Source organism: Halyomorpha halys, unplaced genomic scaffold (assembly GCF_000696795.3).
Source record: "Halyomorpha halys isolate HHAL.00 unplaced genomic scaffold, Hhal_1.1 Scaffold23.1, whole genome shotgun sequence".
Classification (NCBI taxonomy): Eukaryota; Metazoa; Arthropoda; class Insecta; order Hemiptera; family Pentatomidae; genus Halyomorpha; species Halyomorpha halys.
Window position 1 is genome coordinate 698,537 of NW_027116062.1, and position 16,405 is coordinate 714,941.

The window sequence follows — 16,405 nt, forward strand, 5'->3', positions numbered from 1 at the left end:
AACCAAGTGGCTTAGATTTAAAAAATTTAGCACTATAGATATGCACTAGGAAGGCAAGAAGGACTTGGGTCGACTTTCCCCAATCAGATTATCATATTTTATTCTATGACTCACTTTCTTCAAGAGAAAAAATGTAATAATTTTTCAGAGTTTCAAATTATGGTGCAAGAGTTTTTCAACACCCATCACAAGGAGTGATGCCAGGTTATAGCTAAACTACTGGTTCTAAGAGGGTTAACAATAGAGTATTAAAGTTATAAGTTATTAGTTTTACAAATTCAGAATTCATTTCTCTAAGTTTAATTCAGATTTTATAGAAAGTGGGGCAACACTGCTTTGACTTAAAAAAAAGCTTAATGGTGCATAAATTAAAATTGTATTGGGATTATAACAATATCATGGACTGACTAAAGCCCATTTAATTGTAATTATGGAATTAGACCACTAATAGTAAAAACAAAACTATTGAAGGTAAAAGTAAGATTAGTAAGTGAATAACAAAACGCAATGAATAAGGTTTATATTTTGAGAAGTACATATTACCTACACCAATATTTAAGTTCTCATAATCAATATACTACAATTACCTATTCTCAGTTTATTAATACATATAAACATACATTAAAAAAAAAAAATAGAAAGATAGAAATTGATGATTCAAAAATCCAACAACAAAATTACTCTGGAGTTTAAACAATTATAAAATAATAAGTCCGACACCACTACCTAGGTTAATTAGCTTTATTTTTAATTTTGTCTACTATGGTTCCATACCATACTATGGCTCTGTATAGTTCCGGACTGCCAGAAGCAGTTGTTGAAACAGTCCTTATATGTCCATGCACTACATATTATATAATGAAGAATTCCAACACCAATATTTTAAACCATTTTTGTATACATAACCTTATATACTTATAATAATAAAGCTTACAATTCAATGCTATTAAAAAAATATTATAATAAACACAGGGAACTTCTCTACAGAATATTCATATGGCTAATAAATGAGATTCAAATCTAATCATAAAAAGTTACTAATCCAAGAAAAATAAAGATTAACTAACTTTTACTTTAAACGGGACAGATTAACTGATAAATCTGCCACAACAAATGCTACAGAGGACCACACAGCCAAACATTTATCAAGGACATCGGGATCCTCAACAGTCATTGTGTCTCCATTACTATGATGGAACCAGAAATATTTTTCATTCTTGTTTAATAATGAAGCCAATGGCACACCTTGGTTACTCCATATTGATATATCTGAGCCGACATCATTGGATAATTCCAACTTTGTTGCATTTATTGGTGACAGTAAACTAATAAAAAAAAAAATTAATATAGTAAATAAAAATAACAAATCCATAATAATTAAAAGTTTATTTAATTATGATATTCATGATTTATCAAGCAAATGTGTAGCACATATATTTGAAAGATTTGAATATAACATGGAGAGAAGTAATACATTCCAGTACCACAGTATGTGTTTTTAGCCTAGGTAGTAATTCAAGAAGTGAGGTGTACAAGTATCAGAAGACTCAGGCAATGTGTATTCACTAAGGTTAGGTTAGCTGGACTGGAGGTTAATCACAAAAGGAGGGACAGAAGTGATAGGGAGTTATCCTATCAACCACTTATTACCAGTGAGTTATACCACTTATACACCAGTGAGTTCCATGTCACCTTGAATCCTCACAGAAATTATAAGATAATCCTACATCTATCACCAGAGTACAACAAGATTTAATTAACCATCTGTTTTACTTTAATTATCTAGATAGGTTTAACACACACCATTATGTATATAAATACAAATTATTTAAAACTTAAAAAGTTAATACTAGGTTCTGAATCAAGCATTCAAATTCACCTCAGAATTTCTTCCATAATGCAATTAGCCTGTTTAGATCCAGAAAAAGTAATGCCTTCAGGTGTGAAAGTTCCTTCATCTGATTCCATTAAAAGAACAAACTCATCTTTATTGTGGACTTTTGAATATTTAACAGCACCAACAAGTCCTGGCTCTTCTCCAGTCCAAAGAACAGCTCTGTGATTAAAATTTAATTATTAAATAACAGAATCGTACAATAAGATTACATGAAAATGGAAGCATAGATATGAGAATTGAACATAAAACTCTAAAAATATAATAATCCTTGAAAATAAACAAAACAACTAGAAGAGACCGAAAATAAGAAGTAAGAAATGAAAGGATTAAGGAGGAGCAAAAAATTCCAGCACTAAAATTCGCCATGTAAAAAAAAACAGCTAAAGTAGTTCAGTTATGTTTGTACAATGAGCGAGGACTGGGAGCTCAGAAAAACAATGGAAGATCAATCCTTAGGCAAGAGGCCATGCAGAATCCCTACAATTTTATATGAAGAGTTTATCCAAAGGACTAAAAAAAAACACTCCAACACCTAGACAGAGTTAGATTGAGGTTCTTCTATGCTAGATACAGCACAAGGAAAAACATAGAGAAAATGAAGAATGAAAGATGATCTAGAAACTCTGGGAGAGACACAGATAAACAAAGCATCAGCTTATAAAATGATAGGAGAATGAACTGAAAAATGATATATATTATTGGCAACTTCAGCAAAAAAACTTCCAAAAGCTAAAAGATTTATACAATTCGGCATAAGGTTCTCTGTTATCCCTCTTCCCTCTCACATGAATTAAAATCTATAAAAAGAAACCATTTCATTTCTATGATTTTTAAAATCTTAGGTATTTAAGGATTTTCACAAAAGAAATACTTTTTTTACCTAATTCCAGAGGTGGATTGAAACTGAGGCATAAATTATAAACAAATTAAAATGTGAAAATATTTTTAAAAAACATTTTTTTTTTTATTATTAATTTGAGGATTCCTATGTGGAAATATAAATATTCCATTGTATTTCTTACTGAAAAAAATAGAAGATAAAACTGTGAAAAAATAACATGCATGCATTAGATTCTTACATACCTGATTGTTCTTCTTGGTTGAAGATTCAAGCTCTTAAGGAGAACTAAACTGTACCATGAAATAAAGGCACCACCACCATCATCCATTGCACCATTCCCAACATCCCAACTGTCTAAGTGTCCAGAGACTATAACAGCCTTATCTTTAATTTGCCTTCCTTCAATTTCGGAAATGGTATTCCTTGATGGCACTGGTGGCATATTTTTAGCTTCCATTTTTAATCTGATAATAATTTTATCTCCTATAGAAATGAAAAAAATAAAAGAAATAATTAAGATCTACAATATAATTTCAATGCTTGGTCTTAAAATTACAATTAAAGAAGTAAATTTATATCTTTTTTTTTTTTTAAGAAAAACAACAAATTCATACATTGCTAAACCAAAAATGTGTATTTCAATTAAAATTAATTTTCAATGAATTTTTTATTTCTGAAAGTCTTAAATGTAAAGTTCATTGATGAAGGTATGAATTTTAGGCCGAAATATCGCCACAAATAAAATAAATCATACTTGCTTGTGTTTAATATTATTGACATCTTTTCTTAATATTAAAATTAATTTATTACAGCAAAAAAGTAAATTAAAATTAGATTTTCAGTTTTACTTCAGCTAGACTTTAGCACTAAAATTCAATAATCAGAATGTAAATAAGAACCTCACAATTTAAAACCTTTCAAATTGAAAAATCCTATTAATTCAAGAATGCTGATTCTTGAATTTGATACACCATAAGCATTCTAAAAATCCTGATTCTTGAATTTGATACACCATAAGCATTCTAAAAATCCTGATTCTTGAATTTGATACACCATAACCATTCTAAAAATCTTGTTCATTGGGATAATATTGGAGGTTTTGTTCTTGATAATTTAAAATCCACATTATAAGGGAGAAATATAGCTGACCATAGCTTAATATAAGTATTAATAGATAGCAATATATCAATATTTGAAAAACCCATAAAAACATATAGGTCGTGAGCATTGCAGGCATACTTCTCTTGCAATGCTTTTTTAGTTATGTCTATCCTCTAACTATTGTCTAGTTGTCATTTTTTTCAGGATGTGAGCAGTATCTTTTATAAAAAGTCTGGCTTATCTTAAAAAGGAAAATAAGGAGAATATATGTATATGTATGCATGTTATTATTCATATAATTTTTTTTTTCAATTAAAAACTGAAATTAGCATAAAACTAAATATTGGAAAATAACATTTAAGAGTTATAATCTCTCATTACCTTCTACATTAGAAATAATAAGTATAATTTATAATTCTATGAAAACTTCTATACTTTTATTTATGTATAAGTATGAACTAGTAGGATGCATATTCACCTCTCTTGTACATCCTAAGTAGCATATAAGCATCTTCAACAGTCAAAGCAGCGGTGGGAATCTTCGGTACATCATCTGAGTAATCTTGCCAGCCAGTATGAGGACTATTTATAGAAAATGGTGTCACTGATCTTATCATAGTTGCAACAGCTCCTACTTTAGCTCCTTCTACAGCAGCATAGTCACGATATTGAACTGTTATACCATAACTTACCCATTTTTCAACAAACACTACTATTTTTCCTTTAGCCTTAAATATAATATTATTTAAAATGTTAGAACATACAATAAATAGAAAAAAATAGTAAATATTGATAAAAGCTTACCTCATTTGATTTATTTTTCAGTTCATCAAAGCTTTCAACAACCAGAACTGGAGCAGTAATTCCTTCAGGAGGAGTAGCAATACTACCTCCTAAGCCTAGTATACTCAAGTTAGTCACTCGAGGACTTAGCAACGTAGCCTCTTCATGACCTCTAAAAGAAAAATTATGCTAATGCTTAGTAGAAGTGACAGTGATCTACATCACTGAAAACACACTATAATTAAAATATCAAATTTCTTTTTAAGTTATGGAAGGATTGAAAACCATTAAAGAACTTGCAGCTGATTGACTATACAGATTCCTCGTTTGGTTTTTTTTAAACAACACCAGTTTGATTGAATTAATGAATTGGAGCATGAAAATGGAAAAGGCTGTAAGTGCCAAAAATATAAAAAATTATAACACTGAAGAGACCAGTGCCAATCGACTGGCAACTGCTGGAAGTTCCTATCCAGAATGGCTTAGTCCCTGGAGCTGTAATTTTTCCATAATTTTAGAATGAAAATTGTTCGATTTTTTTCGTTTTTCTCGAAATGAGTTTTTTGGCACATACACCCTTTTCCATTTCTATGCCTCAAGTATGTTGGTATATTTTGAAAGATTATTGAATTCTACAATTTATAACACTTATAAGTCCTTCATTCAATAGTTTTATTATATTGCTTCAACTATGTTTCAGGGTATTCTCCCCATCCTCCACATATTGTTTTTGTTGTATAGTCGAATATCTCTATATATTCATTTAAAGTAAAAAAAAAACTGCTAAAACAATAATGTTTTATTTTGTGGCTTTATAGAAACTGTGACTAAATTTCTAAAGGAATAAACAAATATATCAGCTGGCAAAATATCAGTGATACATAGCTTAGACTTAAAATGTTTTGTTTTAAATATAATAAAGGCACAATGTCAAAAAGTAATTTAATTTAATTATCTTAACTCAAGTAGGCTTATATTTCATAAAAACAAAAAAAAAAAAAACATAAAGGCTATAAAGATAAGTTAGCCAAATGCCATGTTCAAACAAATACCAGCCAACAATTGACAACTACTGGATTCATCATCTGAGATCAAATAGTTTATAATCAAAGCCAATGAAGAAGCAGTTCTTGGTTGCGGTTCAGACTTCTGGTGGAAACATCAAAGGATTGGAATTGTTACCACATCCTAGTGTACATGGACTCATATAATAATTGACGTGCCTCTTTGACAGGTGATTATGTCTTTAATTTTGTCTCATAAAATGCTAGTACAATAAGTATTTCTTATTCATTATGGTATTAAATTGTAAACAAGAAAATTAATATTTTTCCTATTTGTTTATTTTGACTGAATTTAACAGAGTGATATATTTGACACTTGAGATATGATCATTCTACATTTTTTTTGTTGTTTTTTTTATTTTGTATTGACTTTAAATTCAATAGATTATATTTTCTAATTAATGAATTATCTTTACCTCTTTTATTCATCTATATATCTAAAAATCATAAGTAGTTTCTAAGAAAATTTTAATTTATATGATATAGATGGAATAAATAAAACAATAAGAAGAAAATATTAAACAATTTTATGATTTAATTTGGAAAAATTAATAAAAAATTGTATTTATTAAATAAAACGGGACTATTTCAGATACCAACAGCCTAGATTGAGACACATATAGGAAAACACTGAAAAATCTCGCCAATACTGAAAGAGGAAAAAAGAGGAGTACAAAGTGGTCCAAAGAAAGAAAAGAAAGGCGGTCGAGGATCATGAAACTGCGATGGGAAGAAAGAAAATCAAGACTCCTAAAGAAGCCTAACCAAAGATATTTACATGGTCCTAAGTGGCCAGTACGTGAATATAAAAAAAAAAAATAAACAGGGCTATCATAATAGTATTTCATGAAAAGAGGAAGGAGAAAATCAAATCATCACAAATAGAAATAAATATATGGATTATTTTAAACAATTTACTTAAAATACTTAATTACTTGAACAAAACGGATAAAATAAAATATAAACGGATTAGAGCAGAAGATTTTAAAATGATAAGAAGTTGATAATCGAGAGTATATCACACATTCACCATGTTAACATAAGTAAACTTGTGGGCATGAATGTTTTTCAAACAATGAAAATCAAAGCAATCATTTTGAGTATATTAAGGATATTACTTAGAAAATGATCGATGAAAGACAATTATTTTAAATAATTTATTTATAATGATTGATGAGAAACAATTATTTTAAATAATTTATTTAAAATAATGTGTTCAAATAATATTCTTATAAGTACAAAGCAAATTTAGAAGAACCATTCATATATATTAGTATTAAAAATAAATTAAAAACTACCCATTCCAAATTCAATAATGCCAACTCTATTCATATTACGTATCATTTTTGCAGATCTTTAATTTTTTATAAGAGAGGACATTTATTCTTCTGATCAGCTTCATGGAGAGAAATAAATACCATAAAGGTGTCAATTGAATCGCTTCATTCCAAAGTCCTATGTTATCAACTGTATTTTTGTGGATTTTGGAAAGAATTAACTCAATGCATAATTTTTTTCTTATGACACAATATCAGTAGTTAAATGATTGATAATTACTATTATATTATACTTTATTATAATACAGTTAAACTTTACTACAATAATTATAATTTATTGTATACTTTATAATAATACATATGAAATAAAAGACAATGGCAGTAGCTTCAAAAAGATTTCAGAGCCAATCATAGCTCTGAGTCAATGGATCTTACTCTACAAAGGCCAAACGCCAACAAGTTAGAGACCAAAGTTCATTGGTGGTTGCTCTACCCTAGTGCATTTGCAAAACATGAACGGATTAGCGACCAACATTCATTGTCAGTCGTTTATTCAGTGTATAAGCATCTTAAGGTGACTAAGCCTATATTTTTCATCTAATAAAATAAAATGGAGCTTTTAAAAGTGAAACAAAATAGTTCCTTTATCTACATAACTTAAAAAATGGTAGTAATCATTCTGAATTTTAACAATCATTTACTCTGACAGAAGTAATTTTTAATTTTTAAATTTAAAAATGAGATTAATTTTCAAAAAAATATTTGTTAATTTTAAACATCAGTAAATAATAATAATAAGTAATTCAATGACTAGTATTCAAATGATTATATACATTCTAAGATTATTTTCTGACAGTATATGGGTTATTTTCTGAAAAGATATTTTTGGGTCCTTTATCAATATCTCAGTACATAGCAATGATCAAACAGGGTTTCCCCTTTCTTTTTCATTTCAATTAGATGGAATAAATATCGTCTTTGACCTGAAATTCATAAATTTTTGTTCTTTCCATTTTTATTCATACCTCAACAAACCTATTTCTCATTAATTTGGATGTCCCCATGGTGATTATGACTTTAAACTTGCAAAATCGATAGTATGAACGTTTTTAATATATTGATTGGTGGCTCAGTCTTCTGGAACAAATATCAACAATCATAAACAAACACATAAGTGCACTGAAGGAGAAGTGAAAATAGGTATGTCTCCCAGTATTTGCCAAATAACTCAGGCAGTCTTTTCACATTCTATATGGAATAGAAACGACGGGGAGAAAATTTTATAATTGTAAACTCTTGTTAGGACACATTCATCCCAACATCTTTTGCTATACATTTCCCTTTAGTCACTTTAGTCTTTACTCAGGACTGAAGTAATAAAAATGTGTCCCTAACTTCATTGTTCCTCATTCATCTGGTTCTCCTAAAGTCAACAAGTTTAAGTAGTCAACATAATGTTTTTATTCATTTTTACTGTATTTGAATACCAAACAACCTCAATAAAAAATTAATTCACTTTCATGAAGAAAGCAGGACAACGAGAGGTTTTTCTTGGAACTTCTCATTAATTTGTGTTCCCATCCTTTTTGTTTTGTTATAAACATTTTCATTTAAAAATTTGTATTTTTTTCTTTGTCCATTTAATCTTTATCTTAGAATCAATCTTTGATATTTTCCTAAATACAATTATTGTTAAAAAAAATTATGAATGGTTGTATTTAGAGTCATAAACATGAACCTTTTCAACAAATTCCTATTAATCTTGTCTGCCTTTAACATTATCATTGTGGAAGGAAATATCATTAATGTGGGTTAGCTCTCATTCCTTTGCAGAATTCGAAGGGTCAGACATTAGTCTTGTTCAAACATCATTTTGTTTGCAGTCCTCTAAAATTAAAATTTACTTTTATAAAAAATGGAAGAAACTGTTAAAAATTTGAAGAAAAATACATCTTTTCAGAGAATGATCCTTATATGCTATTAACTACCTTCAGACCAAACATAAAATGAAATAATACATTTTAATTAAATAAATTAATATTATCCAAAAAAAAATTAAGGATAAAGAAATTAAATTATTATAAAAAAACACAATAAACTCTTATTATTAAAAAATTATCAAAATAATGTATTAAAATAAGTTTGAATTCAAAGTCAGATAGAAACATTAAATGATACTTACCTAACCCAATGTGGTATCATAACAGGTTCTCCATGAACATTGTCTAATTTATAAGAAATAGACTTATTAAGCATATAGTCAATGGCATGTTCTAGATTTTCTGAACCAGAAATCCTGTACCCAAACTTATCAACAAAATCAGCCAGTTCCTTATATGTTTTCGATTTATGGGGACCTGATATAGCAGATTTTATTATTTTGTTCACAATAGGCTGATAGCTTCTAATTTCAGATTTAAGATTATCTGGTAATTCACAAAAATCATCCCATACATAAGGAGCTGCTAATGCTCCATTTAAAATGACTATTGGCAATAGTAACAAATATAAAGTTTCTTTAGTCATTTTAACCAAACTAAATACAATCATTCTATCATTCGTTTTCAGAACAAACAGATAAAATAAGCAGCAGCTGAAAAACTGAAATGAAAAATATGATATCAATTTAAATTTTTTTATTGACATCTTATCAAACTATAAGCCGATTAAATGAATAAATATTTACTTTCAAAGAATATAATACTTCCTACAGATGAGATATGTACTGATTGATCTGGCCTTTAAAGCTATAAGAGATAAAAACAATTAGAGAAGTCATTAATAATGATGGTTGTTAATAAGATAGATTATTTACAGCCTTGAGGCTTCAATAAAAAAAAAAAAAAAGTATATTTTTTATATTAATTAAAACAAAAACATTATTAATCTTTTAATCTTTAATCCAAACAACTTTCTCTTGAGAAACCCTATTTGGAGTTCTATATATTTAACAGATCATCTCAGGATTTGATGGTATCATATTAAAAACCACAAAATACATAGCTCAGTGAAACAAAACTAATGTTTGATTTAACAGCATACTACTTCTTTTTGGCTGTATGCTAAATAAGACCTTCCTAAATTATTTTTTATTAGGTTATCAACAGATAGCTATGATGTTAGATATCCAATTGCTAAACACGATTAATAAGTTAATTCATAAATAATTTCATGAAAATAAAACTAGTTAAACATAACCATACATGTTTATACAAAAAAAAAAAAGAAACTAAAAAGCTTTGATAGAAGTTAAAAATTATCGACACTATTCTCAATTACATTAAACGTTATTCCGCCAAAATTTACAGGCCCAAATGATAATATTTCGATCCTTAATTACTGTAACAAATTGCAAAGTTAAATTTTAATAAAAGTAAAGAACTGTTTATGGAACTGCTGTTTATAATAATGTGTACTTTTTTCTACTCTTTATACTTATATTTATATCTATAGTTAATCATTACATATAAATAATTCTTCTTTCTGAGTTATGAAACTTCAAGTACCAACTTAAACATTATATAAAAACCAGACCAGTAATGAGAAAGACATGAAAAAAAAAAGATCACGTTAAAAGTACGTTATTAGTTATTCGAATAGAGACTTAAAATGTAAAAAAAAAAAAAAAAAACAGAAAAATTCTCCATAATATTAATAAATTTATAAGACTGTAACATTCATTTGTACGAATTAAAAAGGTGTCATTTGTTAATAATATAGTTATTATTTGAACTTAGATTGGAATGTATATTTTTACAACTTTAACTCTCCTTTTAGAGAAATAGCTGCTTTATTTTTTATTACTACTGCTTTGTTAATATCGATACTATAGTAGCTTCAATGGTAACCTTCTTCAGATGTTAAATTGTTAACCTGATATAACGGATTACATCAAGTAGTAAAGGTTGTTTATTAAAATTTACTATGCTTATCAAAGTGAAGGTAGCTATCCTAATTCACTAGATTATATATGAAACATATTGTAGTTAGTTTTGTGATTAAATTAATTACTGTTTTTAATTTTAATATTTTTGTTTTCAGACTCTTACCGGCAAGGAGGTAAGTTAGTTGCTTAAATTTAGTTGTTAATTTGAACTCTTGGCTATTTAATGTACTAATCTGTTTTCCCAATTATTCTTAGATTGAAATAGATATAGAACCGACAGATAAGGTTGAAAGAATTAAGGAAAGAGTTGAAGAAAAAGAAGGAATTCCTCCTCAACAACAAAGACTCATTTTTTCGGGTAAACAAATGTAAGTATGTTACTGATTGAATTGCCATATATAATTATTTTGTGGTCTCAAAATAGATGATCATCAATATATGAGTTTAATAAGTGTTATGGTTATTTATCGATCCTAAATGTTTTAAAATGTATCTTCTTAAGAAAACTATTTGTCACTTTGGGATCTTTTGTAACTGCAATTGAAGCAATTTAAATATATTAACATGTTCATTTGATATTAGGTTGTTGTTAAGCAAAAGGCTCACCCTTTTGAGCGTTTGCCACATACCTATTTTTGACGGGTCTATTTGTTATTCCTTTTATATGTTGAATGCTCGGGCCTTAAATGAAGTTAATAAAAATTTATAATGTTAACAGTCAGCTCATAAGGCATAAACAAGGAAAGTGGATTAATGCCCAGTTTTAACTACTAGTATAAAATAAAAGCAAGTGGCTGTAATTTAAAAATAGATCTTGGTTCAAGTAAAAATTAAGCTAACCTGATATTAAATTTCTATGTATGTCATATCTTTCTGTCTGATGTAATGACTTAGTAACTATTAAATTAAATTGCTTGTCATTGTATATGATCAAATGTTCCCATTTTAGTACCCCCTCCCTTACAAGTAATCACTGCTACATTGATTGAAATAAGATAGTCATGCTTTAAGTATATTTCTTCTTTTCACTCGATCAAATATGAAATGTCTTGTGGTTGTAATCTGTAAATTTGTAAATTTTTGATATTCTAGAACCATAAATAATGCATCACCACACTAATGGAAAATTAAGTCTACCACTTTCCCCAATTTTTGTGAATCTTCTAATTAATTCTTTATTTAAAATAGATCCCAAACATAGTGACGCTTTGTTTTCAGAAATTCAAGTTAAAACCGCATCAACATTTTATTATTAGTGAATCAAAATTTTCGATCCCTTGTTAATAGTAAGTTAATAAAACACAAGTTTAACTGAAAATTACTTTTAAGTTAAGAGCAAAATTAAATTAATTCAAGGGAAAGTTAAGGAGCTGTAAACTATCAAAAGTTTAGGAAAACTCTCTTAATTTTTTATGCTGATTGTAAGATTTTGGGTTGATCTTAGTTTAAAAATGTTGCTATATTTTTAAAGTTTTGTTTAATAAATTGTCAATGATTTTAATTTTTGGATATTTTAAGCTTTAAGAAATATTGAACTCCTTACATTTTCATAACTTATTAATTAGAAGAAAAACAATTTAATTAGAGGTTCATTAATTCTATGAAAGAGAGATATTAAAGGGTATTTATTACAACTATTTGAAATTTGTCTGATTTTGTTTTCTAAAGAAACCCTCTGTTACATTATTAAAATATTAAATAATTTTTCTTTGATATTGTATTTGTTATTTTACTGTTTCTTCACAGTATCAAAGGTTCCTTTCAGTTCCTGTTCAATTTATTTTCAGAAATTGATTAGAAATAATTTCTTCATCTTGTGATTATTATGTATTCTTGGTTTAACTATATGTTATGTTATATTATGTTTTCTGACAGATAATAAATAGCTTTTAAGGTGTTGCTTTCTGAGAGCAACTATAATGTTGTGGTCTTGTGGTCCCAACACTCATTTAATAATTAATGCAATTGTCATTTAGTAATAAAAATCTCTGTTCACTAGCTTTCGATTCTTGATAAGTTATGCTATTAATTTTACTTTGAGTATTTTATAGTTAGTATTTTCTATGAATTCTTTCACTAATGATATACACTTTTTACTAATTGATTTCAATAATTAAAATATGCTTTGTAAATGTTGATTTGAAGCAATCATTTGGCAGGAAATATTTTAAATAGTTATTCATAATGTTGTCTTCGTAAATTGGAATAGTAGATATTACATAGGGAGGGTGTAGGATATGCTTCCTCAGTGAGTAAGACATTAGACACCATATTCTCAGAGCCCAGATTCGAGCTTACAATGTGACTGAGCATTTATTTCCTGCTTAAACACCTATGTTTAACCTGATACTTCAATTTTTAAGGTATAAAGAGGGAAAAGGAATTGATTACTATGTACTGATTTTGAAAAGGCCCATGCTGATACTTTCTTACTTTCTGAAGTTGGATAATGCTAATAGTACAGGTGCTATAGGTTTTCGGATCGAAATTATTCCCATAAATATTCCCAGTAACAAATTTTTCTAACAGTCTAGAAAAATCTAAGTGTGCAAATGCATTTTATTCATTAGGCTATCTTCATTTTTTTTTTCCAATCTAAAATCTTGTGTGGGATTAACTTACTGAAAATTTCATGCTAATAAATGTTATTGGTTTTAAAAATAAGAATAAATAAAAAAATTATGATCAAAAACTGAAAACTATATAAATTTTCCTGTTTTTCACTCGGTGCTCAATATCTTAATATCAATATATCAATGATATCTACTGCACAATAAAAATTAATAAAACTTTTTTTTTTAAGTTATATAAATTTGCTAATATATGAACACACGGACGAATGTTTTTTTTTTTTTTGTTTTTTTTCTCAAAAACCCACATTTATTTTCATATAACGATAATTCAACATTTAGTAAATATAGAAACTTTTATGAACAATGATGATCATTAGAAATACTTTGTTGTAGATTTACTTAACTTTAATTTGAGTTGTTATAGACATCTGTTCATCTGATAATTCCTGAGATACAGTTAATCAAAACCCATTTTTTACTTTCACTTTCCTATTTATGGAATGTATAGAAAAGGAAGTATTGCGATTGTGCAAAATTTCACAATCGAGTTTTTAATGTAAGTATACGTTTTGAGATCTCCTGAGTCCAACACTCTAGCTCAAAAACAAAAATTTGTAAGAAACTGAAATTAGATATTTAAGGCAGGTATATGCCTGCGATGAGACAGCAACTTTTTTACTTAAATGGACTGACCAGAATTACCACTTAATAGAATCAATTTTTCATATTTTCTTCAATTTTTTCGCAAACAACACTAACTATTTTTTATTAAACTCGGTGAATCAATGAGCTATAAAGTGCTCTTTAATACCAGTTAGGTCTTATCCTCATTGAAATAGTTCTAACAGGACATAAATACCAAATTGTTCTCTAAAGTAGGAAATTATTAGTTAAAAAAAATAGTTATTAGTTAAGTAGTATTATTATTAGTCAGCACTAATAAACATTGTATAAATACATAACATTACAGAATTTTATAAATAACTGAAGGAAAAATAGATAATTCTAATTTTAAAAGCCAAGCCACCCAATCTTTCCAGATTGTATTACAGCTTCGTTAGCTTTTATTAAACTGTTATATTCAGGAACAAAATTTATGTTTATTATTCCCACCTCAAGAAGTCCTGGGATACAAATGTTAAAACGATAGAAAAATACAAATTTTTTGTTCATAAATTTTGTCCTTCCTAGTCTTTAGATTTTTTTTTTTTTTTGGCAAATATGGAAACTGCTACTACTACAAAGATATTCATTATAAACTACTTTATGATACATTTATCTTGCTGATATGAGTAAGTCTAGTTCCTGAGATACACTTGTTTAAAAAACCATTTATTTTTTTTCTATCCATGCCATTATTAATCTTATTTCTTATCAAAATATTTTGTTTTTTTAATTTAAAAAAAAAATTCATTTTGGTTAGGAAGATGTCCTATCTAATTTTGTCACTTTTGTGAGTAGTCAAATATTTAACAGCGAGACTTCTACAAGTTTTTTTTACAAAAAAAGTGGCCACTGCCACAAAAGGCAGACCTACATTACAAATTTGGACCTTCTTAGCCTGGCTATACAATAGATTGTAAGCTCATAGGAGTTAATTTAACTGCTATTTTATACTTTCTTGTCTGCAGTAGTGGGTTAAGAGCTATAAACAACATAATGTAGTTGGCAACAATCTCACTGATTTGTTTTCACTAAATATTAGTTTTTGCTTGTTATGGAACACTTGCTGTATAGGGGTGTTTGATTTCTATTTTTCTTATTGTAGAAAAGGTTTAATTGGCAGATTAAATCTTGCTTTTCAACATTTAGTCCTGACACTTATCTTCAGTTGTTTTTTATTGTACAATAATTTTGCTACTTATAAATAAGTCAAGATTAAAGAGACTGCAGGTTTAAATATGTTTCTTTGTTTATCAAGCGTTAGATTACAAATTACTTATATACTTTATTTAATCATACATATCAATTCTGATTAAATATACTTTATAATATTCAAAAGACAATCAATAAGTAGAAGTAAGAAAAATAAATCTGGGTTTTCCTAATTTTTTTTACTTTTTTATAAACAGGAATGATGAAAAAACAGCCCAAGATTACAAAGTACAAGGTGGTTCAGTTCTTCATTTGGTGTTAGCTCTACGGGGTGGAAAATTTTATTGAAATGAAGGAATTTAATCTTTGTTATTATTTACTTGTGAAGACTTAATTCTTCAGTTTCAAGCTTATTAAATATTTTTTAACTTATAATTATTGTATGAGTAAATATTTATAAAATCTTTGCTGTAATGTTTCTGTATCATGTGAATACATCAAAGAAGCATTTATACAACCAATGTAAATATAATATGTTAAAGGCATTCAGCTAATTAAAATGAATTTGTAAAATTTTTATGTTTTATTGGTTATTTTACCATATGGACCAGAATAATTCCAGTCATTTACTGGATGGTGTGAATTAGAATTATAAATATTTTATGCCCTATTTCTTATTCCTAGAATACCTTACTGTTTAACCCAAGTATATTTTCATATTTTATGTTTTCTGTAGTAGATAAAAATATAATTAATTCAAATTGTGCAGCTTTGTATGGATCAAGGTTATTAACTTTTACTAACTTACCCAAAATAGCAAATCTTTGAACGTATATAAATTTATTGGTCTAGAGTTAACAAAGGATGTTTACTTGTTAGTTATTATATGTTTAATTATTCTGTTATAAGTTTGTGAGTACATAATCGATTTTGAGTCCATGTTCACGAAGTTTTTGTATATATTATAATTTAAATGTTATATATTGGGAAAAGGCTAGAAACAAAATTCTAAATTTTTTACTAAATAATTCAAAACATTATCCACATTATAGTCTCAAAACTTTTATTGTTTTTACACGTCCAACGTTTCGGCCATCTTCAGGGACAACCTGCTACAAAAAGTTTCCATTAATGTTGTTCATAGATATAAACGTTTTGACCTGGGCAG

The 16,405-nt window shown here is 27.6% G+C and overlaps 2 protein-coding genes across 5 annotated transcripts; one reads left to right on the plus strand and one right to left on the minus strand.

Moving 5' to 3' along the window:
- Positions 1-503: 503 nt before the first annotated feature.
- On the minus strand, positions 504-11,798 carry LOC106682263 (carboxypeptidase Q). 4 transcript variants are annotated; one of them, XM_014423020.3, is made up of 8 exons: positions 11,690-11,798; positions 9,650-9,710; positions 9,146-9,564; positions 4,644-4,794; positions 4,318-4,567; positions 2,981-3,221; positions 1,880-2,056; positions 504-1,325 (listed from the first exon to the last, which is right to left on the minus strand). In XM_014423020.3, exons 3-8 carry the CDS (start codon positions 9,511-9,513, stop codon positions 1,070-1,072), a joined length of 1,443 nt encoding a protein of 480 aa, XP_014278506.1. In that variant the 5' UTR covers positions 9,514-9,564; positions 9,650-9,710; positions 11,690-11,798; the 3' UTR covers positions 504-1,069. The 4 variants fall into 4 exon arrangements, with proteins under 4 accessions (XP_014278506.1, XP_066909077.1, XP_066909078.1 ...); XM_067052976.1 differs by lacking the exon at positions 11,690-11,798 and adding an exon at positions 10,428-10,477; XM_067052977.1 differs by lacking the exon at positions 11,690-11,798 and adding an exon at positions 10,243-10,327.
- Nedd8 (Nedd8 ubiquitin like modifier) lies at positions 10,761-15,814 on the plus strand. The gene is made up of 4 exons (XM_014423046.3): positions 10,761-10,905; positions 11,005-11,022; positions 11,105-11,217; positions 15,495-15,814. The coding sequence occupies exons 1-4, from the start codon at positions 10,888-10,890 to the stop codon at positions 15,583-15,585; spliced, it is 240 nt and encodes a 79-aa protein (XP_014278532.1). The 5' UTR covers positions 10,761-10,887; the 3' UTR covers positions 15,586-15,814.
- The last annotated feature ends 591 nt before the right edge of the window (positions 15,815-16,405 follow it).

Coding starts and splice junctions, on each gene's coding strand:
- LOC106682263 (XM_014423036.3), bottom strand. CDS start 9,513: ATGATTGTATTTAGTTTGGTTAAAATGACTAAAGAAACTTTATATTTG. Junction 4,568..4,643: donor TGAAAAATAAATCAAATGAG/GTAAGCTTTTAT, acceptor ATTATATTTAAG/GCTAAAGGAAAAATAGTAGT. Junction 1,326..1,879: donor ATTATGGAAGAAATTCTGAG/GTGAATTTGAAT, acceptor TTTTTTTATTAG/TTTACTGTCACCAATAAATG.
- Nedd8 (XM_014423046.3), top strand. Junction 11,218..15,494: donor ATTTTTTCGGGTAAACAAAT/GTAAGTATGTTA, acceptor TTTTATAAACAG/GAATGATGAAAAAACAGCCC.